The sequence below is a fragment of the Lytechinus pictus genome, chromosome 7, assembly GCF_037042905.1.
Source record: "Lytechinus pictus isolate F3 Inbred chromosome 7, Lp3.0, whole genome shotgun sequence".
Classification (NCBI taxonomy): domain Eukaryota; kingdom Metazoa; phylum Echinodermata; class Echinoidea; order Temnopleuroida; family Toxopneustidae; genus Lytechinus; species Lytechinus pictus.
Window position 1 is genome coordinate 46,137,201 of NC_087251.1, and position 24,023 is coordinate 46,161,223.

General features: G+C 36.4%; 1 protein-coding gene across 1 annotated transcript; it reads left to right on the forward strand.

Annotated features, from left to right (window-relative positions):
- The first annotated feature begins 4,973 nt into the window (after nucleotides 1-4,973).
- LOC129264322 (DDB1- and CUL4-associated factor 4-like) lies at nucleotides 4,974-24,005 on the forward strand. Its single transcript, XM_064102907.1, has 14 exons — nucleotides 4,974-5,370; nucleotides 6,741-7,440; nucleotides 8,231-8,406; nucleotides 8,976-9,061; nucleotides 10,245-10,356; nucleotides 10,665-10,720; nucleotides 12,055-12,166; nucleotides 14,476-14,528; nucleotides 15,219-15,280; nucleotides 16,257-16,358; nucleotides 19,790-19,890; nucleotides 20,583-20,756; nucleotides 21,524-21,641; nucleotides 21,923-24,005. The coding sequence occupies exons 2-14, from the start codon at nucleotides 6,771-6,773 to the stop codon at nucleotides 22,141-22,143; spliced, it is 2,043 nt and encodes a 680-aa protein (XP_063958977.1). The 5' UTR covers nucleotides 4,974-5,370; nucleotides 6,741-6,770; the 3' UTR covers nucleotides 22,144-24,005.
- The last annotated feature ends 18 nt before the right edge of the window (nucleotides 24,006-24,023 follow it).

The window sequence follows — 24,023 nt, forward strand, 5'->3', positions numbered from 1 at the left end:
CTTACTTCAGTGTAAATTTGTTTGAAATGAAGAAGCATAAATTCAATCAATCAATCACAATAGTGTTCAAATCTAAGTGCGAAATCCTTGCTTCTGTCAACCTTAACCCTTCATTCTTTTTTCTTTTTCTTCGTACATTTGGAATTTGTTTGGAGGCTCTTTTTTCTTTTAACTATTTTCGTCTTTTTTTAAAGCATTTTATTTTCCACATCGTTTATCATTGTAAAGTATTATTATTTTCATTGCATTTCATATGTTATGCATATGAGCTAATGTTAAAGTGCATTGTTTTTTATTGTGTAGGGCCCCTTTGTAAATCAGTTTCTTAATTGGAAGGGCTACTTTGATGAAATAAAACACGAATAATAAAAAAATAATAATAAATAAATAGATAGATAGATAAATAAATAAATAGATAGATATAGATAGATAGATAGATAAATAAATGAACAAATAAATAAATAAACAAATAAATAAGAGGGGCCGCGGAACGGTTTTCAAAGTGGGGGGGGGGGCTGACCATGCAAAAAAATCTCAATCATAATTTTTACATTTTTGTACTCGGTTTTGGAAAAAGGTGGGGGGCTGAAGCCCCCCCCCCCCCCGCCCCCCAGCTTCCGCGGCCCCTGAATAAATAAAGAAATTAAAGAAATAAATGAATATATATTTACATAAGAATGCAGGCCCGTATAGGTCTTGTTTCAGGGGTTCACAAGAAATTTGTAAAAACAATCTGACAAATCCAAAATCTTTTTTTTTTTCAAAAGTATATCAACTGGAATACCATCAACATTTTCCTCCCAGAAAATCAGACAAGTAAAAAAAAAAAGCAAACAAAGAAATACTATAAAAGAAAAACGCAATCGTTTCGGGGGGGGGGGTGATCATGCCTTTTTTTAATGGCTCGGGAGTCGGAATGTATAGGCCAATGGAAGAGCAAGGAGAGGAAAGGAGCAAGACAAGAGCGGGAAATGTGGGAAAGAGAAAGGAAAGAGAGATAGAGAGAGAGAAAAAAATCGCAAACCTATGTTGTGCTCGATCGGAGATGGCGTCCTATAAATTTTTCTCCCTGACCGTATTGGCTGCATCAAAATTTGATTTTCACTCTGACTGTACAGGGACAGTAGTTATCATGATTATGTAATCAGCAGGAGCGGATCCATGATTTACCAGAAGGGGGGGGGGGGCACATTTTCCCGAGGAAAAATTTGACAAGCAAAAACAAAGGTTTTCAACAAGAAAATCAGAACATTTCGTCCACGAAAAAATTTGACAAGCAACAAAAAAAAAAGAAAAAAGATCTTCACTTTCAAAGGGAGGGGGGGGGGCACAATGCTGTTTTAAATACATACAAATATTTTCTAGTGTATATAAGCTCATACATTTTAAATTGAAATTCCCTCAACCTACTGTTTAACGTGGATTTACTAGGTCTTACGAATATTGTACGAATATCGTTTTCAGAGAACTTATAGATTCTCTGCAGGTTCCCAAAAGCAGATGATTCTTCAAATTTTACATTTAACATGGCCGTGTAAATTTTTTTGGAGGCAATACCAATCAAATATCAAATCAGTGTCTTCACACGAATTATTTTTCTTCAAAAGACCGTTCAATGTTAATGGAATATTATTATATAAGTTTATGTATTTCGACTTCATTTAACCCTTTCCTTTGAAAGTCTCTATTTGATCTAAATTCGCCTTCATTATCAACGATATGATGAACTTTATATATATTTTTCAGAAATACATTTCTTTTAATTAAAGTACATATGTCCATCGATTCGAATAAACTTATTGTTAAATATAATTATATTTCGCTTACATGTTTCTTTTTTAAATAAAAATCTTTCATAACCATCAACATTTCCATCATATTTGAATAAAATCTTGCCAAGAAAAATTCGTTTGCCGAAATCAGAGAAACGTTATTGAAAAATAAAGTAGACCTCCAATCTCTCGAGTTTGGTATTTAAAGAAATGTTTCCATCTCATCTTAGAATCTCCGAGTATAAGTCTTTTCATCCACATGATTCTCTGTGTCTAAATAAACGAAAATCTATCATTTTAAGTCACATTTAAAAAACATTACATTCCGTTTAAGTTCGTCTTTACCATAGAAATTTAAACGTACACTGTTAAAAAAACACCTGATTTTACAGGAAAAAAGAGAGAGGATTTTGCAGAAAGCAATAACAGAGTCATTCTGTAAATTCATAAAATATGAATTTTTCTGCAAAATTAACAGAACAGGTCTGTTTAAAAAGGGGAAAAGGCTGTTTTATTCAAGGAAATTTGTAAGATTCTATACACCAAATACCAATTTCCTGTAAGATTATAATACACAATCTGGTAAGATTACAGGTGTTCTCGAGAGTCGAGACTCTGCTGCAGGAACTTCTTTTATTTTAAGGATAAATTTTCTAACAATGTAAGCCTATCAATTTCCTCAAAAACCCACAGTGGAACTGGAATAAGGGATAAAACATAATTTAATTTTGAGAGTACAAACGTTTTAATCAATTGTATTTTGCCCACCGTGTTAACAGTCTTTTCATTTTTGCTTAGGATCTCTTTATAATTTATTATTTCCTGAACCTCCACATCTAATGAGAAGGTACACTGCCAAAATTCCGGTGTTGATTTAACACCAGCCCGGAATCTATATCTGTCCACACCAGAAAAGTATTGAAACAACACCAGTTTGGAATCAAACCGATGCTGTTTTAATACTAATTGGTATTGTATAAACACCTTTCTGGTGTTAGACCAAAGCGAAACTGGTGTTGTTTAACACTTCTCTGGTGTGGACATATATAGATTCCAGGCTGGTGTTATATCAACACCAGAGTTTTTGCAGTGTAATACCCAATATTTGAATAAATTCTACTAGTTTCCCAAAAGGAAATGAAACTTTTTCTTTCGAGAGGGGTCCCGCAATAGTAATATAAAAGTCTTGTCTCTATTTATTTTCAAACCCTAAATTTTCGCATAACATTCAAACAGCCTTTCTATTCTATTAATTAATGCGTTATCTTTAATAAAAAAGAGTCATATCATCCGCAAATAGCAGATGTTTCTTCAGACTCACCAAAACTTTTTTCCATGAATACCATGCAGAGTCTCTGCGAATTTTGTTGGCAAGGACTTCAATACATAGTATAAATAAATATGGAGAAATTTGGTCTCCTTGCCTTACACCTCTTTCAATAGTTAAGTACCCAGTAGATATACCTCCATTAAAAGCTTAGTGCACCATTATAGATTGTAGATCCATCTATACAGAATGTAGGAGCAAAACCAAACGTGTACAAAACTTTTAGCAGAAAAATATGGGATACCGAGTCGAAGGCTTTTTCCAAATTTATTGCTATCAGATATCCCGGAATATTCTTATGTCGAGTGTAAAAAATCATGTCATCTATAAGCCTTATAGCCTCACCTATGTTTCTATCTTTAATTAATTGCGATCTAACAAGTCGGATTTTTCTTTGGTTGCCTAAAATATATTCTTTTCAAGGGTCAGTATATCTTTTTCTAAATTATCAATTGTATTTTTTTTTACGTTGTTTTGCTTTTTTTCTAGCGTATTTCCTAGTAAAATTACCTATTTTCATTTTCATAAAATCCCATAAAAGACGTTTATCAAGTACTTCTTTTTTATTTCTTCTTTCCATCTCAAAATTACTTCTTTATATTTTTTTGTGTTTTTCATCATTATATAAACTAATTGCTGCATGATCCGGAGCAATTGACGGGACTATGTTACATGCAGTTTAGAACAATTTCCTCTAATTTTGTGGATATAAACCAATCATGATCCAGTCTACTCTGCATTAGCGGATTAGCCTGTCTACATGTAATTTTTTTTACCATTCATTTCCCTCTATATATCAATTAAGGCATGTTCATCTAAAAATACTTCAAAACTAGAATTGAATCTCGAATGAATGCTTTGTTTACAGATCTAAGTCTTTATCCCGTATGGTATCAAAATCTCCTCCTATATTAAAATCGGAATATCTTTTCCTTTGATCCCTTTTAAAGTCTTATTAAAAGCATAAAAACAAACTATCTGTTCCAATTCCTTTCCACGAACAGTTAAATACACATTCGCCATTACCGCAACCCTTGTATAACACATTCCATAATAATAAACCTACCACCATTTTCTGTAACCACCTTTAAAACTTGAAATCTAATTTTGAATCAACCAATGTCATGACCCCTTTACTATGACAAGTTCCATGACTTAAATATGCACTTCCGCGCCAGTATTTCTTCCATTTATCAACAATCTTCTGAACTATATGTCTCTTGTAAAAATATTATATCTGCCTTCTTTTCTTTACACCAATCAAAAATCCTCTGTCTCTTCAAATCCTCCCGTATCCCTTTAACATTAAAAGAAATAAAATTACAAGCTCTAGATGTACCTATCATATCATGAATAGGATAAAAAAGGGCACCTCTACTTGTCCAATAAATTATTCCAAGTGATGGTGAGGCACTACAGAGATAATGCTCTTTGGATATTTTCTGGAGTTATAATTCTAATAACACTGGATAGGCTATGGCGCACACACAAACACCCCAACACACCCACACTGTACTATCACACTTGACATAAAAAGGAAAGCATACTATATATATATATATATATGTATATATATATATATATATATATATAGGACTCCGCCATTTTTAAAAATCAACATTAACACTATTATTATATATAAAAAAGGGAAAAAGAAGAATCCGAAAGAATAATCAACCAAATTCTGTGTTTTAGCATAAACTTTGGTTTAAGCCCTTGTCCCAAAACTTGACGGGCTATCAATGTATGTCAAAGCCAGACTTAAGATCAGCTCAGACCTTCATATAACATTGAAGTGAGCACATGCATGTACTATGTAAGAATGAACCAGCCACTTGCAAAGACTCTTGGAAAGACCCTTTCGTGCAATCGGCCCCCGGCTCAGATCCTACCAATAAAACATTTTTGAGGAGGATATCGACTGCAGCTGCGTCGGAAGACCATGCAAAAAATCACCAGGAGGTTTTGATGAAGTATACCATAATAAAGGTGAATGAAGCCAACACACATGCTTGATCAAACCTGTCTATAAAATGAATTGAGTATTACCAGCCTGAGTTTTTCTTTATAATGAGTTCGGTGCATCTTGGTGTCCCACCTGCAGAAAACCGTGTTAGCGAAATTTTAGTAACGTCTGTGCCTCAACTCCCGGCCGCAAGACCCGACCCCTTGCCTGTGTAGCCGCGGGTTAGACTTCGAGTTCGAGTGTGCTGGGATTTCATCAATGCGTCACACACAGTTTTGTGTTGATCTGAAACTGGTCAAGGGACGGTGAGTTGATATAATTTCACTGAAAATAATGATGACGATATTCACCAATCATGACATGGCATAGACAGCTGGCAGCCATCTGTTTCGAGGAGTTTTTTTAACATTTTTTTTTTTTTTAATTCTCCTCGTACACAGACGGCTCGCTAGCGTGCAGCCACCATTAGGGGACTTGCAATGCGAAATCCCCCCGTCGGGGCTCTTCAATTTTTGTCTTTAATTAATAAAAATTTTGAAAATTAACGCAACCAAAATGCAAATTAATATTCCCTCTTGGCATTAATTGCCCCAAAACGGAGAAAAATCAAGTTAAAAGGAACAAAAACAGTGACTTACCTCGGCTGTCGCGCAAATTCACTTCCCCGTTTTATCCGATCTTAAGTACATAAACATATGGCCATTGAGTCCCCTGTACAGATCGCGCTAGAACTTCGGTCTCTGTATTTGGTGGGTGAAGCCAACGGAGTTCAGCTGAACAACCACTAACAGAGACCGAAGCTTTTGGTCTAGACATGGCATGAAAGGGTAGGATGGGGGTTCGGGTCTCCGGACACTTTGACTTTATATTTTTGAAGCCTTCTTTTTTGTCTTTGGATTACACTAAAAATATGAATTCAATAGTTGTAATCATCTTCTATTTTGTTCTCTATAATATTTCCTAACACTTTGTACTAAAAATTTATGAAACTTAGCTTGTAAATTTTTCCAAATGACTTTCTAAAATTGATCGTCCGGACACACAACCTGTCCGGACACACAACAACTGGGTATATGCCAATAATTACCATGAATCATGATTACCGGCACTCATTCAATGAACAATGAACAAGGTACCGGTACCTATTTTGCAAATTTATGAATTATGTTAAACATGATCATGAACAGTAACAACTAACATACAATAACATGAATGATTAATGATGATAATGGTGTATGATGATTTCACTTATTTAGAATAAAGTTAAGTTAGAGATGCAACATGCCAAAGATCTATTTCATATCTAGATCTGTAATCTAAATCTTCCCCATTGATTCTGTGGTAATTAGCCTGATCACATTAACATGGACATGGCCTGGGTATGGTTAAGTCCCCCAAATTTCCCCCTGTCTCTGTATATTCAAAATGCATTTGATTTGTATTTAGACTTGTGTCTGTCCTCCAAGGTATTGTCATATTAAAAAAAAAACTTCGGTTCACAAGATTTTCCCTCTTGATTAAATTGACTCGGGACCATAGTCATAGAGGATTTAAATCTAATAATTGTAATTGTATTAATAGAGACCACTCAGACCAGACCTCCCAAAAAGTACATATTCAAATTATTTACCCATTATAAAAATCATAATTTAAAATAAATTTCTATCTTTTAAAGTTTATTTTAGGGCTTCCCAGATCTTCAGAGATGTCTGCAGGAGGAGGAGGAGGAAGCAAACGCAAAAGTGGACGAAGGAGAAATAAACCAACAACATGCAAGGACAGTTGTGAAAATGCAGATGAAGATCTAATTCAACTTGAATGTCAAGAACAAGAGGACTCTCCAGGAACCTCACGTGAAGGCAATGCAGGGTCATCGACTGACAAGCCCAGCAGAGATCAATCATCAAGAGACCTTTCGTCTTCCAAATTTCCATCTTATTCCAAGAGAAAAGGCAAAATCAGATTAAAAGGCAAAAGCAGTTGCAGGGATGCAGATGACAATGTCAGCCAACCAAAATCTTGGCAACATGAAGATTCTCTGACAACTTCTGCCACAGTGTCGTCAACTCCCAACCTCGGCACTGATCAGTCAACAAGAGACTTATCATCTTCAAACTTTCCTTCGTTTTCCAAGAAGAGAAAGAAAGGCCGGTCAAGAAAAGCCTCACAACATGCCAACTCTCAACCTGATCCAAATTCTTCACAGCAAAATGGACAATGCCCAAGAACCATTTTCAAGAATTCACAAAGTGTCGGGAATTTGGAGGTGTTGCATCTGGGCAATGCTGCCACAACCTCAACTTCCGGGACGAGTGGTAGTCCAGACGATGGAGGTGTTCAGGCAGATAGCCCAAATATTAAAAAGAAAGTGGCAGATATCCTTTGTTTTCAAATTATTTATTTCAGTAAATATTGTTGAAATTACTTTCTGATCTAGATTTTTTTGTTTGTTTCTCCCTTCATATGCATTATGTGTTGCTTGTATTGAAACCCCACACCTTATAATGGGCCTATAGTCCCTATAGAAAGACAACATTTTAATAAAAGTGTTTTACAATAGTGCTTTTAAACCTTCTTAATAGTGGCTTTGGATATTTTTGCCCCCCCACCCCAGAAATTGTTGGTTCTGCATCTAACATTTAAACAGATCTAAATTGAATAGTTCATATAAATTCTTCGAAGTGTCATTCTACTTAAATTCAATGAAGTGTAAATTTCAAGACAGAAAAAAATGATTCCACTCATGAAATACACATTGGCTTGGAAAACAAATATCGTCATCTGGCTTTTTCTTATTTTGAGAATAATGGAATCAGGGCCCCGTTGAAGAAAAGGTACTATACTTTGCCATTGGATGGTAACTTCCCTGAAAATTTTGATTAGCTGTTTTGCATTGTTACCATGGTATTTACCATTTGATGGAAAAGTTACTATAATAGTAACTTTTATGCAACGGTGCCCTGGTCACCAAACAATTGTAGAATGGGAAAAAATTACTCAGGGGCTCAGCTTGGGGAATCAATTTTGCCCCTGAAACGTAAAAAAAAAGCTGTGGAAATTAAAAAAGGGCCCCAGGAAATTCCAATTCACTACAATGTAAAATATTATCAATTAGGCTGCTTTTTAGGCGGTAGATAGTTCCTCCTTCCTTGACATAAATAACACAGATACCAGGGTTTTACTACGATGAAGAGAAGAAGAGATACTTCCGCATTCTTCCTGGCCACAGCGGTGGTAACGTTGTGACTTCTGAGACCATTCGTCAGAAAGCAGCCGAGAAGAAACGTCAATGTTACTTTGATAAAAGATATTTACCGGTAATTAAGGGATCCTTACGAAAGGTAATGATACAGAACTTCTAGGTGAATATTTCATGAAGATTTTGTCTGTGATTTTACTACGTCACGGACACCTTGCAGCTGATCGGCAAAGAGCAAATTTTCTAAAAATGGGGAAAGATCACTTGAAATAAGACATTTAATTTTTTTTACCCAATTGTATCATATGACATTTCAATTGTTCTTTATTATTATCATTATTATTGTTATCATTGGACAAATTTAAAGCAATTTTTACCTTATTGTTTGCGAAATACATTGTAATTGACCTACATGTAGCTGCAGACACAATTCTCATTTTATTTCACTGGCTTCTTCATCTGTGGAAAAGTAATTCCATGTTTTGGGGCTAAAGGCATTCATATTGTTTTGTTTTGGATTGCAAGCCCTGACCTTGGTTGTTCAGAAAATTATGGGAAGTATATTTAATCTGTTGTTTATGTTTTTCTCTTTTTCCAGCAAATTATGGGATGAAGATTTAATCTATTAATGTTTCTCTTTATTCTAATTTATGGGAAGTAAATTTAATCTGTTCATGTTTCTCTTTGTCCTCATCACAAACTTGATCATAGGTGCCAACTATTAAAGTGGTGAAATCTCTAGTTAAACTGCAGGAGAACAGAAGGAGAGGGAATTGTAGATCTTCTTACTTCAAGAGGTATGTAAGATAATCAAAGTTTTTAGATGATTTGTATTGGTACAAATTGATTAATGCAAGAATAAGAAACCCTGAAAAAGTAGCAAATGCTTCAAATCATAAGATTTTGCCAAAATGATGGGTGCTTGAATTTGTTACTGGTACCCGGAAATGAATGTCAGTGTAAATTCAGACAAGGGTTCTAATGTGCAGGCGTCGTGGTGTAGCAGTTCAGACTCTCGACTCTTAATCAAAGGGTCATTTGTTCAAATCCCACCACCGCCTAGCATCCTTTGGCAAGGCATCAATCCACAATTTGCCACTTTCCACCCAGGTGTTAAATGGGTACCATGTAGGATGCAAAAAACCCATGTATTATGCCTAGCAATCGAGTCTAGGAACTCCTGCTGAAATGCTCCCAATGGAGTGGAGAAAGTGCATACATTGTGTGGGCATGCCTGGAACTGATGACCGCTGTAATAATATAACTTTAAAGCACCCAGAGATGCCGTTCGAATGTATGAAGCACTATATCGTTAAAAGCTGCATGGTGTTATTTTAAAGGACAAGTCCACCCCAATAAAAAGTTTATTTGAATAAAAAGAGAAAAATCCAAAAAGCACAACACTGAAAATTTCATTAAAATCGGATGTAAAATAAGAAAGTTATGACATTTTAAAGTTTTGCTTAATGTCACAAAACAGTTATATGCACATCCTGGTCGGTATGCAAATGTGGAGACTGATGACATCATCCACTCACTATTTCTTTTGTATGTTATGAATTATTCTAATTTTCTTCTCATTATCAAGTGAAACAACATTAATTCCTTCCTGAACATGTGGAATTGGCATTGTTTAATACTATGGTTCAGTCAAGTTGGTCCTTATTGTCAAATCTGTAAAAAATGAAATATTGTATAATTCAAACAATAAAAAACGAAAGAAATAGTGAGTGAGGGACATCATCGACTGTCTCATTAGCATGTCACTGAGTTGTGCATATCACTATTTTGTAAAAAATAAGCGAAACTTTAAAATTCCATAACTTTCTTATTTTATCTCCGATTTTGATGAAATTTTCGGTGATATGCTAGTTTGATTTTCCTTTATTTATTTAAATCTACATTTTTCCTTTGATTATCTAGATTTGGGTTGTGAGGATTATTGAAATTCAAATATATATTTGTGTTTGTGTCTTCCAGAGTGGCCCATGAGAATGCTGTAAGGCAGATGGAGATAAAACCAAGCAGTCGGGTGTGTCCATTTCCTGATCAGTATTTCAGTGGTTCATCGGGATACATCAGTAAATTTGAGGTATTTTAAAAGAATCTTTAGACCTGAATAGCTTCCCAAAGTAAAAATGAAATCTCTATTGTTTTCACCAAATTTTGCACGATTACCTTGGTCCATGTTGAGACTCGATATGAAAAAAAAAATTCTTCATACAGGATATTGAAATTTTTGCCAAATTGCGGTGACATTGATTCCAATATGAACATGGTCAGACTCTCATATCTACTTTTCTTTAAACCCTTATATGAACATTTCAATAATTTCTGAGAGGAGGAAAGTGTTTTGAATTTGTTGATTCATGACTATTATTGATATTATCAAACCTACAGTTGGATAGCAGGCAGAAGCATGTTCTCATGGTGTTTTCTGACAACTATTTAAGCAGGTAAAATGAATTCTTATTCTTTTAAATATCTTTACAAAGACTACTATATAGGCCTACATTAGGACAGGTCAAATTTCCTGTTGTATATTTCATGTGTAATCTACTAGAAGGGAATGCCAATTCCTGTAATTAATCTGCAACACAGGAATTCGTTGGGTGCTTGTCAATTTCATCCTTTAATTATCATGTTTACACACTGCCCTTGCGAGTCTGCCCCGCGAGCCGGGGCAGACTCGCCTTTTTTATGTGTGTAAATGCGATTACCGTGTCCGGGCTTCATTTTTTTGTTCAATCTAGAAATGTCTGGTCAATTTTTTTTTTCCAAGAAAATCATTTATTTCTCTCAATCTTTTATGAAATTTTTTGGCACACATGCTCATAAGAATATAAGGAACATTATGAATTGAAAATTTGTGTGGAATTTAAGAAATTCATGTTTAATCTTTATTATCTTAAGTTAATTGTTTAGAGAATTGTGTTTATGTCACTCTAGTATTATCTAACTGATAACAAAGCAGGTAACTTTGTGTGCAGTTGGACAGAACTAAAAGATACATAATTGTTTAGTCTCAATCTTTTCATTCAATAAATGTCCATAATTGCATTCCTTTTATTAAAAACCACAAATGAGATAGTGCTCATACACTTAATGATTAATATTTCTATTCATCTTGAATGATGGATTATCTATGTTATTGTAAATGTGATTTTTATTATTATTCATACTCTGTACGTGCTATGGTACTTCTTGCTTTGAGCACCTCCATTTTCATTATTATTATTACACTTCTTAATTCATATACAAGCATGTTTGCAGTTATATTGATGAAGCAGCAAAGGATATATCCCTATTGTCAAGATTTCATATTATGTCAAGCCAGGGTGCTACATAACTTTTTAGAAGCACTTGCCCAGTCGGGCAAGTACATTTTTAAATAGTTGGAATATACTTGCCCAAAAGTCTATTTCACTTGCCCGAAAAAAATCATTGAAAAAAAAAGTTTTACCTCTCCAAAAGAAAGTTTTGCGGTTTTAAAAACCATTGACCTTTTTCTCTCTTTTGACATGAACTGATCTACTTTGTTATTGCATTTCTTTTTCCAAAGTGATTTCATCTTGCCTGCCATGACCAAATTAGGGTCAATATATCATATCGGCCCTAATTTTGGTCATTCTACTGTGAGAATTTGGCTTGCCCAATTCAGGCAAGTAGTTTTGGTCTTTACTGCAAAACACTTGCCTGACTCTAACTTTTACTTGCCCCGGGCAATCGGGCAAGTGCTTATGTAGCACCCTGTTGTCAAGCATATTGTTTGTTTAATATTCATTGAAAGATTGTGGCAGGGTGAGGTGGTGCGCAGGAGAAGTCCAAAGACCGGTCAAGAAGAAGTGACCATCGCCAACTGGTCAAAGGTCAACATCTTGAACACACAGAACACCTCAAAGGTAACTTTATGTCTCACCTGCATAGCAGAGTGAGACTATAGGCGCCGCTTTTCCGACGGCGACGGCGGCGGCGGCGTCAACACCAAATCTTAACCTGAGGTTAAGTTTTTGAAATGACAGCATAACTTAGAAAGTATATGGACCTAGTTCATGAAACTTGGCCATAAGGTTAATCAAGTATTACTGAACATCCTGCCTGAGTTTCATGTCACATGACCAAGGTCAAAGGTCATTTAGGGTCAATGAACTTAGACCATGTTGGGGGAATCAACATCAAAATCTTAACCTAAGGTTAAGTTTTTGAAATGTCATCATAAATTAGAAAATATATGGACCTAGTTCATGAAACTTATACATAAGGTTAATCAAGTATCACTGAACATCCTGTGCGAGTTTCAGGTCACATGATCAAGGTCAAAGGTCATGTAAGGTCAAAGAACTTTGGCCACGTTGGGGGTATTTGTTGAATTGCCATCATATCTCTATAAGTGTATTGGTCTAATTCATAAAACGTGGAAATACGAGTAACCAAGTATCACTGAACATCTTGTGCGAGTTATAGTAGTTTTCAAAATCAGCACTGCTGCTATATTGAATCGCGTGATGCAGGTGAGACGGCCAGAGGCATTCCACTTGTTTTCCTTACCAAACACTACAACTGGACTCTATATCTAGGCCTTATGATTCTGGTGATTCCAATTATTCAAAACAGAACTAGAAATACATGTATCCATTGCATACAAATAAAAAACATTGATGTTTATAATCCTGTCTAATTAAAAGAAGCTTTCAAACCTTCCTGCTCATGTACATTGCAATCAATGCTTATTATCAATAACATTGGATTTAATTAAACCTCCCCTATACTGAGTGAGTCAGAAAAAAAATGTCCCATCATTTTGGAGTTGTCTTGTCTGAATTATGAACATTTTATCACTGATTTATTGATATGTCTTGAGAGATTTATTCTCCCTGAACAGTCAGTCGGCAAGCCCTCAAAAAGTGGCTTCTTTTATCCAAGTGATATTAATGACTAGAGTGTTTTCGCATTGTTAATGAGCTTGGTGCGGACCAAAACACCTCTTTTTATTCAGCCATTGCTGCTCTAAATATTAACAAAATTTCATGTTTTTGGTATCTTTATACAAAAGAAAAATCATTCTTTCAGGTCATGTGTTTTAAAAAGATGTATTATAGCGGAAACTTTTGATCTAAAACATGAAACAAAATAATTATTTTCATGCAACAAAAGTTGTTGTTTTTACCCTTAATTTCTGTTTGAGCACAAGTGATTTTTACATTATGTTAAAGCTGAAGATCTAAGCTTTAATATGATATAATTTTTATATGAAGAGGTATTTTAGATGGGTCAGCAGCCAGTTTTCATAGGCCAAGTACATTTAGCAGCTCAAAAACAAGAATACTGCGCTCTGATTGGTCATAGAGACCACACACCCATGCAAATTCCAATGTTCCCCACACTGGGCCTCTGAAGGTCACACTCACCATGTGGTAATCTCTTCAAATTACCCATGCCTGTTGTTTTGAAAACGTTATTCAGCCAATCATAACTCTAGATTTTCTGCTACTCAGAAATTTCAGAAATCTCGTCTAGCATCTTGATGGAAAAGGCTGGCTCCTGACCCATCTAAAAGGTGTCACATATCAAGAGTGACATTGTATGAAAGTAGAGAGTTTGAGCTTTCTGATGATATAAATAATGTTTGTGCCCAAAACACAAAATTTTGCACAATTTGCAAAAGAAAACAGAGGAAGAAAACTCTGTTTGAGGCCTCTTTTCAGGCCTGAAATTCACCTATTTATCAAAATATTTTATTCAAAAGAAATAACCAGATATAAAAGAGTAACATTTACTCTTCCCTATGGTACAAAAATAATCAATTTTACTCAAGGAGAAAATGGTTAAATTCTTTCAGAAAAAAGTCTTACGATTTACAAGATTTTGTAGGGATATGAATTCAGCCACGAGAGGACTTGGATAAATCTGGCTCATTTGCTCATTAACATAGGGGCTTGCAGACTGACTGTGAATATTTTGGTACCATTTTCATGTGGATCATTGCATGCATGACCGACTACGAGACTACCTCTAGAAGGTTGTAGAACATGTTGCGAAGAGTTGCTGGGTTGCTGGAAGGTTGCGTAAAATAAAACCATGAACATGTGAATATGTGCTATTGGCTACGTATTTGCAGCTCTAATATGGATTAGATGTATAATCCAATGAAATTCATGATGATAAATAATTGTAATTTCTATATATTTCTTTTCATCTCTTATATATGTAGGTAACTCATGCAAGCTGGGCTCAAGTAAGGGAAGGAGAAAACATGTATGCACTGTATCCTTATGACCACCCATCCATAGTTGCTTCATTTTCTTACAATTTGCCACAAGAAAGGGATAGAGAATCATTGAATGTAAAAATTGGAGAACAGAGGATGAAATGAAAAGAGGGAGCAAAACCTGTTAAAGGGAAATTCACCCTGACAAAAAGTTTATTGTAAAAATAGCAGAAAAAATAATAAAAAACATTGGTGAACGTTTGAGGAAAATCCATCAAAGAATAAGAAAGTTATTAGATTTTTAATTTGTTGATTTGTGACACCACATGTGAGCATCTCCCCCGTACATTGTGTAGTAAAAAATCAATGAACTGTCAATTTCTCAAAAAAATGAAAACAGTTTTTATTGTACCTTTGGAGTATCAAAAGACAAATTATTTTACACCTGCTGAAAGAAAGTATCAAGTCATAATGAACAATTATAAAATTGATATTTATGTATTTTATATTACATAACATATGGGGCATCTCACGGGTGTCGATCCGCTTGCGCTTTCTATTCATTAGGGGGAGATAGCGCTTTGTATTATTTAGAGAATATTGGATGGCGAAGAAATATTGTACGAGCTGAAGAACAATATTGGATGAGTCGAGGACAAATCCAATATTGTTCTTCAGCGAGTAACAATATTTCTTCGCATAAATTCGCTATAAATTGGTAGTTTCTTAACTTAAGTTTTATTCAGATATGCTTTATCTGGTGGATCGTCAAACATAGTTCAACTTGTCAAGTGTCCAACAGATGAAGGTCAGACATCTGTGATGTATTTTCAAAAATTTTTTCTTTCTTTCTTTTTTCTTTTTTTCTTCTTTCCTTTCCTTTCCTATCCTGTCCTTTCCTTTTTTTCCCTTTCCTTTCCTTTCCTTTTCACTTTCTTTCCTTTCCATTTTCTTCCTTTCCCTTCCTTTCCCTTCCTTCCTTCCATAGATTTATTAATTAATTTGTTTTATTTATTAATATATTTTTTCCCCGGGGGATGTGGGGGGGGGAGTTTGGGCATTCTGTCAAGCATTCAAGCACAGTAGTACTGTGCTGACATCTAATGACCAAAGGAAGCAACTCTGTGGAATGAGTTTCTTAGTTAATGAGGAAAATATATCATTGCTTTATATGGAAAAGTATAGATATACTTGCTTTGGAAAATGTGGCTATGTAATACCTACTTTTTCAAGCATTGTGTAGATCATACAGAAATATCCCCAAATCAAGAGAAAAAAAGATCAATATTTGAAGAAAAAAAAATAAAGGAAAATGTGGGAGGGTTTTTTTTTATGGGGGCAGGTATCCTCTGGGTGAGCTAAGATCTGAGAGAATCGTTACGTGGGAATCGTATACATTTGTCCTGATAAGGTTAACATTGTCATAATATGGTCAAGAGCACGCTCAAGTTAATCACACAATAGAGGTATCGTGGCTGAGTGGATAGGTCTCTGGACTCTGAACCCTAGGGTCTGGGGTTCAAATCCCACCGCAGCATTCATGTTCTTTGGCAAATCATTTATCTACATTTGCCACCCTCCACCAGCTTATCCGGTATTAACAAATTTCTTGAATGCTTGAGTGCGCGATCAGGGTAATCGTGCCTAAGCTGGGGTAATAAAAGGCAGTGCATGGAATCATTGTATTAAGCAAAATATAAACGTCACATTTTATTATCATTACCTTGAAGATGTACTGGTGTAATGTCTTTCATTAATGCTATCTTGTTGTTTTGTTTTGATAGATGGTATTGCACATATAAGTTACAGCTATAAATGTATCTCCAACTCTGCATGGACATGTGCCTGGAGTAATAGCCCTACTCTTCCTGCTCATCTAGCTATAGGTAAGTGGAAATATTGGTGGTGATTTTTTACCTGATTGCTAAGAAAGCATGAATGCTTGTAAGCAAGCAACCAGAGGACCGACGGCTTAAGGTCCTCTCCGAAGCACCTGGTACTGAGGATTAATGCCTTACCAAAGGGCACTAGCGCACCAAGTGAGAATCGAACCCGGGTCACCGGAATACAAGTCCCCCGCTCTACCGACTGAGCTATCGCGCCTCCTTAATGAGGAAAATATGTCATTGTAAATAGATAGAACTATGCTTCTGTTGACATCCCTTCATTTACGCCATTTTGTAGCTGTCTTCAAGGAAGGATGATCAGTGATATCTTTTTGAGTCAGTAAACCACCCAGTAGTCATTCAGTATACAGCCAGTATTCACGTTTCCAAGAATTGTTATCATAACAAATACAAGGGCTGAAAGCTTCTGATCAAGTTGCTGTCAATTGCCTGATGGTTAATGGTTTATTTTCAATTGGTCTAATGCCAATTCGTCCAATTACCAACCTGTCTGCTGTCATTTGGTCTACCATTTGGTCTACCACTATCCACAGGGTCTAACTGTCATTTCGTCCACTCGCCATTTCGTCTATTATCCAGTTAGTCCAATAGCCATTTAAATTGTAATTGGACGAAGTGAATGAAAAGAAAATGGGTATTACTATTAGACCAACTGGTTATTAGACGAAATGGTCATAGACGCACTGGTGATTAGACGAAGCGATTATTGGACCAAATGGTTATTGAAACCAAATGTTTGTTAGACGAAATGTTGATGGACGCAATGGCATTAGACTACATGAACGTAGACCATGTGATGAGTGGACGAGTTGGCAATAGATGAAGTGGCAATATACCTGGTTAATTTTCCATGGGAATGTTGAAATGAAAATGAAAAAAATGAAAATGAAAATCCATAATTTATTGTTCAAAATAGACATGAAATGAAATAGTCCGAAAATTTGCTTTGCCCAATTGATCGTGGGCCCGGCAGTCGCTGTGCAGCGCCAGATCGACGAGGCTCTATCCCTTTAATCGTTGAACGCCAAACAGGGTAGCAGCAACTCCCATCTTTTAACGTCTTTTGGTCTGACGCGGCCGGGGTTTGAACCCCCGACCTCCCGGTTGTGAGACGGACGCTCTACCAACTGAGCCAACACACCGGAATGTTAATGACAACACTACAATGCAAGTACCCATTTTAAGGTCACAGATTAGAATCATAGGTCAGTTGAGGTCAATGTTTTCTTATAATCCTTATGCATATGACGTCATCTCATAGGAATACAAGTAAATGGAGTTGTCAGAGATGCACCTGTGGCATATCACCAATGCATTCAAGGCAGTGGCTTCAGCCTCTAAGATGGCGGCATGGTGATGTTAGTGGATAAGGTCTATTACTGGACTTATCGATTTTGTGTAGGGTGTTCATATAAGGTCTATTTTACCAATGAAACAAAGGCAAGACCAGTTGGACATGGTTGGCTTCAGTTTTTGCTGGGATGCACTAAAATTTCATTTGAGGTTACGTTCAATTTAACCTGCCATGTTTAGCCAAGTAGTTTATAGTCTCAAATCCTGGGTAGCAGATGGATTAAGATAGGTCGTATATCAAATTCGTTTAACAAAATCATAATCTTGAGAGGTCTGAATTGAAATTATTGTCAATTTTCTTCAATTTGTTATCTTCTTCTTTTTGTTTGTTAAAGTGAAGATTTTGTGGACATTCAACCATTTTCATTGGCAAAGACTAGCCTGCTTAGATATTCTTGATATTTTTAATTGGTCTAACTATGACTAGTGATCATAGATATAATTCTTCAAATTGCATACTACATGGGGCGTCGTGGTCTTGTGGTTCTGACTCACATCTTTCAGTCATAAGGTCGCCGGATAGAATCCTATCTGTGGCCTGAAATTTACTCACATCTTTCAGTCATAAGGTCGCCGGATAGAATCCTATCCGTGGCCTGAAGTTTACTCACATTGTGCTGCACTCAACCCCGGTGAGGTTAATTGATACCCGGCAGGATGGAGTTCTTGAATGCAATGAGCACTAGAAATGGCAGCTTGAGCTAAGACTGTGATAATAGTAATAATCATGTGCCTTTGAATACATTATGGTATTATATAAATGCCTATTTTTATTATTATTTTTATTCCTGTGATCAGGATCAAGTCCACATATTTTCCTTGAATTACCTTGCTCTAACAAAAAGCACTAAGTAATTTCAAGTGCAACTATGAACTTTATGCTATTAATGCCAGATCATTTTCTTATTAGTTTGGTTATGCCCAAGAGAGCTGTCTTCTGTATGTCATTATTATCATCAGCATCAATATTTTTATAATTATCATTATTATTGAATGTATTAAATTTTAATTTGTTTGGTTTATTTCATTTCTATATTCACTTTTGTAAACATACAATTCAAAGAAACATAGATACAAATAAATTACATAAATCAATAAAAATCAATCAAGCTTACACTTTCAAATTGGTAATAACAATACAAAAAATATACAATAAACAAAATCATTGATAAATCAAAACCTTTTAAAACTAATTAAAGTATATATATAAAAATAATAATATTTACCCTGGGTAGCAACTTCAGTTCCGAAAACTGTTCTCCCAGCGGGCCCTGCTATTATTATTACCTGGCTAAGCTAGGCTACCGATTCAGGTGCACACAGCTTTTTGAGGAATTATTTCCTGCCGGTTCCCATTTACCTCACCTGGGTTAAAGAGAAATGCCAGTAGTTGCAGTAAACACTGATTTCATGAGAAAGTCTGTAAAACCAGGCTTAATTGTCAGTATATCATCGAGGATCTAGATCTGGTACAGTTACATAAACTGAACTTTGTGAAATCTTGAAATCTACGCTGAAAAATGTTCACACTGAAGATCACCAACACAGATAGGCACACGTGGGACAGTGTATTATTATTGCTGGAATAAAGACCCGACGGATGTGACCGGATCCGCGCTTATTTTGCTTATTTCTCAGCAATTACACAATTTCTTTCAGAATCCTTTGGCACAATTTTTTTATTCATACAAACAGACACTTGGGTGGTCATTATATTAGATTCTGTAAAAAGTCATTTTGAGATCGTTACCAAAACTGGAATTTATCTTTAAGTGCAGCACAATGTGGATAAATTTCTTGCTGAAGGAAAACACGCCACGGCTAGGATTCAAACCCACGACCCTCTGTTTGAAAGGCGAGAGTCAGAACCACTAGACCACAACGCGCCTACAGTTGTCTATGTATGCTTATAAAAAGAAAAGAAGATTATGGTGGTGATGATAGTTAGGCCTATTATTATTATTGAAGTTGTTGTTGTCATCATCATCATTATCATCATCATCATTATTTTTATAATTATTATTATTTCTTCATTTTTATTTTATTTTTTTCCCTAGGTTCTGATAAGAAAGCACTAGTGATTGACACCCTCTCATCAAGGGACCAGCCTGTTTATACAGGCCGAAGTGATGTCTTTGCTCAAGCATTTTCCAGAAAGGTATTTCCATGTCTGTGTTGTGTTCAGTGGGGTCTTCCTGCCTGGTATCGATAATTCTTTGTGTGGGTGCAGAACGCCCTTAGCGAAAAAAAGTAAGATGGTGAAAAGCTGTTGGTAATGGTATGATGGTATTGTTATCAGTGAAATAAATATGTTTCCAATGCAGATTTGAATTTCCCAAATTGTATCAACTTGCCTTAAATTGTGTGGGATACTATTCCAGAGTCCGGTGCTGCATGCGTGAACCATAAAACTTTGTTTTGGCAGCAGGTACATTAAATAGGTCCTTATGGAGTGATCTAAGATTCAAAAAAATTTTACCAAGAACTAAAACAATTGGATTGACAATTGATTAAGTTCATTAGTTATTTCTCGCTGCAACTTACTGCATTATAATGGAGATACATCATCATTTACACATTTGTGAAAAAAGTGAAGCAATTATGATTTCACGTAATAACATAAGAAAAAGGATAATTGGGATATGACATCATCAGTCCACCTAATGAATATTCATAAAGACATTCCAAGAACTGTTTTACCTGAATAATGAAAATCTTTAAAATTCAATAACTTCATTATTTGTTTAAGTTGAACAGATTTCTGTAGTCTTAGAGGATTTGCCTGAGGCAAATTTATCTGTAATTTTCACTAAAAACTGCAATTTATCTCTCTGTTTCTTCTCCCGATAGAGTCCTATTCTGTATAATGGAACCCGTTTTGGTGAGGTTCTTGGGGCTGATCTGAGACTACCATCTGATCGCCATGGTAACATGACAACTCAGCTGAAGCATTGGGTCTCAGTATGCAGCCTCAAACTACTCAAAGATGAAAACTATGTCCTGGTCGGTGATATGGGCGGAGAGGTGAGAGGTTGTCGGTGATTTTGTTTTTTCAAAATGCCAGTTCAGAGTACAATCTGGGCATGTGCAGATGTTGGTCATTTGTACCCATATCTTAAAGAAAAATGTCTACTGACATGAATAGAAGATTACCTGACATAACTGTACTCAATACATGCTACTAGATTCCAAACATCAAGCCTCAGTGGGTGATTGCAAGTCCGCTGTTGGTGTTAGAAAGACAATTTGGATTGCATTTCCTAGTATGAGATTACCCAAAATGATCCAGATTACAATATTGACAGCTCAAAACCTAGTGAGTGACTTTTCAGAACCAACTTAATTTTATGTTCGGTGCAATGCAAAAAAAAAATCATGTAAAAATTGGCCTAACACCAACACCAACCCCAAAAGCTCATCACCAAACTTGAAATCACCCATGATGATAAAAAGCTGGGGAATAAAATAACTTGAGGTGCTTGCAACAGAAAGGAATGTGCTGAGTGCTACATGATTTAGAGAAGAAATTAAAAAAAAAATTAAACATTTTGAAAGAAAAATTATTTGTTTTTCTATTTGGAAACAACTATTGCAGTACAAATGTATTAAAGTAGTGAATTTATGTATCTTCATACAAATGTGCCTATATTACAAGACTACACTGCTCAGAATGTTGCATTGTGGGATTGCAAACTTGGCCAGATTTGAGCAGTTGAGGACTTGATGTGGTGCCAATACACGGCAGCCGGCTTGTACAGGCTTTAAGCTTATTAATTGATCATCTTCTGCAGATCAAACTTTGGGACATCAGGAAGCAGAGTTCAATCGTGCAAGAGTTCAAAGGTCACCGCAATGGGAGCCACCATCTTCCCGTCAAGATGGACTCCTCAGAGACCATCGTGTATGCAGGTGAGAGCAGGGACAGCACCAGGGTATTTTGAAGAGGGGGGGGGGGGGGGGCTGGGGGTGGCAATAAGACTTTTTTTCAATTGAATTCCATGAGTTAAATGACCTATACATCTCATTTCTATTTTCTTTCCCTCTTCCTTTTTCTTCAGTTTCTCCCCTTTTTCCTTCAGTTTCTCCCCCTTTTCCTTGTTTTCACGACTTGAACCCCCCCGTACCACTCCTGGATGAGACCATCATATTGCTAACTATCAAATCTCCCTTTTTTCCTTACTTTTTAACAGTTGGTCAGGATAAGTACACCCGGGTCTGGAGCCTGAAATCCGGTGACCATCTCCACACCATACCCTGTCCGTCGGCCCGCCACAGGGACAGCGCCCCCGTGGCCGTCTACTCCCAAGAGTTCAGTTGCCACGCCCAACCTGGCTTCTTCCTCGGCCAGGAGAGGCAGATACATTGGTATCCAATGAGGACTCCAGAATCCCTTGACACCGAGATCGGATGAAGGAGCGATAGAGTGGGAGCTTCGTGGTCCAGTGGTTCTGCTGACTTTTGCCATTCATTCAGAGGGTCGTGGGTTCCAATCCCAGCCATGGAGTTGAGTTCCTTCAGTAAGGGATTTATCCACCACATTGTGCCGCACTCAAGCCAGGTGAGGTAAATGTGGATACCTTGCAGGAAGTAGTCATTCATGCCTGTATGCCTATGCACCTTGAAGGTAGCCGGCTACGGGCAGGGTAATATTGACAATAAAGTGCCTTGAGAACTCTAAAGAGTGGATATGAGTACTTTATTGTTTGCATTATTATTATTATTATTATGATTATTATGATTTCATAGTGCAAGACCGTCCTTCACTTTGATTTCCTTTGTTTTCCTGACAGCCTTTTTCCTTTAGTAATAAGCCAGTATAATCTGCACATGGACAGTAAATGTCCTATGAACCAAAAACCCATCCAGAAAAGGAAGACTATTCTATGGAATACTGGTTGATTGATGGCTGTTTTTGCAAGAGCTCAAAGAAAGAACAATAGTTTGGTAGTCACTATTCCACAGGAGACCCCGTCTGTGAATAGTTCGTGCTCATCTGCATCAAAGTTTACTATAAACTGGTTTGTGTGTGTGGGAGTGGGTGTGTGTGTATTTGAGTTTTGTCAGACGTGTATCAATCAGGTATGATTATTTACGTCTGGGACCGACCTTTAACGTCACCATCCGAAAGATGTGGCCAGGGCTCGAACCTCTGCATCAATTTTGAACTTCTGCGCCTCGGAATAGTTCACTGGATCGATGGCACATAATGAACGCTGTTCTATTATTAACTCCCCCACATAGCTTGGCTTACAGGCGCACGCCACAATGCCCAGTTGTGGTGTATCACAAACCGAAGTATTATCATGAGAATCAAACGCAAGTATGCAGGTTATATATTGGGTGAAAGTGAATAATATCCCATTTACACATGGACCGGTTTCATTGAGTCGGCCTCACGGTGGCATCAAGCTGTCTCCAAAAAAAAAAGAAAAATGTACACATAGCAGAAAAGTCGGCTTGACGCTGCCTTGAAGGTGACTTGACGACCCCCTGTTCACACATACGGTACGGCTGCCCACATCAGGGCCACTTGAAAGCGAGCGACACCGAGGTCAATACAACATAGCTAGATCAATGATTGCGCAAGCTTATGATGAAGTGACTCCCACGAGCCAACCCCAGTTCGCTTTGTGTTTACACATACGAGCAGCCGCCACCTCGAAGGCGACCTCAAACCACCTCAAGAGGTGGACCGAAATCGGGGCAGCTTCAAGGCAGCGTCAATCCACTAGAGTGTTTACATATACGTTCAAGGCAGCATGAGGCCGGCCTACCGCCACCTTCACTCGTACGTGTAAATGGGGTCTATTAAAGTCTGCAACATTCTAATAATCCTACCTAGCTGTCAGGCAGGTAACAATACATGTATAAATGAAGGCGAAGACTTGCATACATTTCTATAGAAGTTGATCTAGAGATACCAAATGGTGGAAGATGAAATGATAATGATGATAAAAATAATATGTTCATTTATTGAGTTGTTTCAGAACGTTTGACAAGATGACTGCATTTTTAGTGAACTAGTGCATTAAGCTTTATTTGAATTCCAAGCTCCTTTGTAACTCAAGATAAGAATGCAATTATATTATAGATATATACATTGAAGGAAGAGTCTTTTATTGAAAGATAATTCATACTCTGTCTTAATTCATCTCCAATTTCTTTTTATGTGCTACATCAAAAAGAAGCATGTACTTCATTGCTCTTGTGCAATTATGTATTGTTCTTTTTTTTTGTCAAAGATGAATAAACATATTTTTTGTTGACATAACAGACCAAGTCTTTATTTTG

Bases quoted from the DNA above. Each gene is read 5' to 3' on its own strand.
- LOC129264322 (XM_064102907.1), top strand. From the start codon at position 6,771: ATGTCTGCAGGAGGAGGAGGAGGAAGCAAACGCAAAAGTGGACGAAGG. The intron at 8,407-8,975 runs GTAATGATACAG...ACTTGATCATAG, and splicing joins TTAAGGGATCCTTACGAAAG to GTGCCAACTATTAAAGTGGT. The intron at 12,167-14,475 runs GTAACTTTATGT...TTATATATGTAG, and splicing joins ACACACAGAACACCTCAAAG to GTAACTCATGCAAGCTGGGC.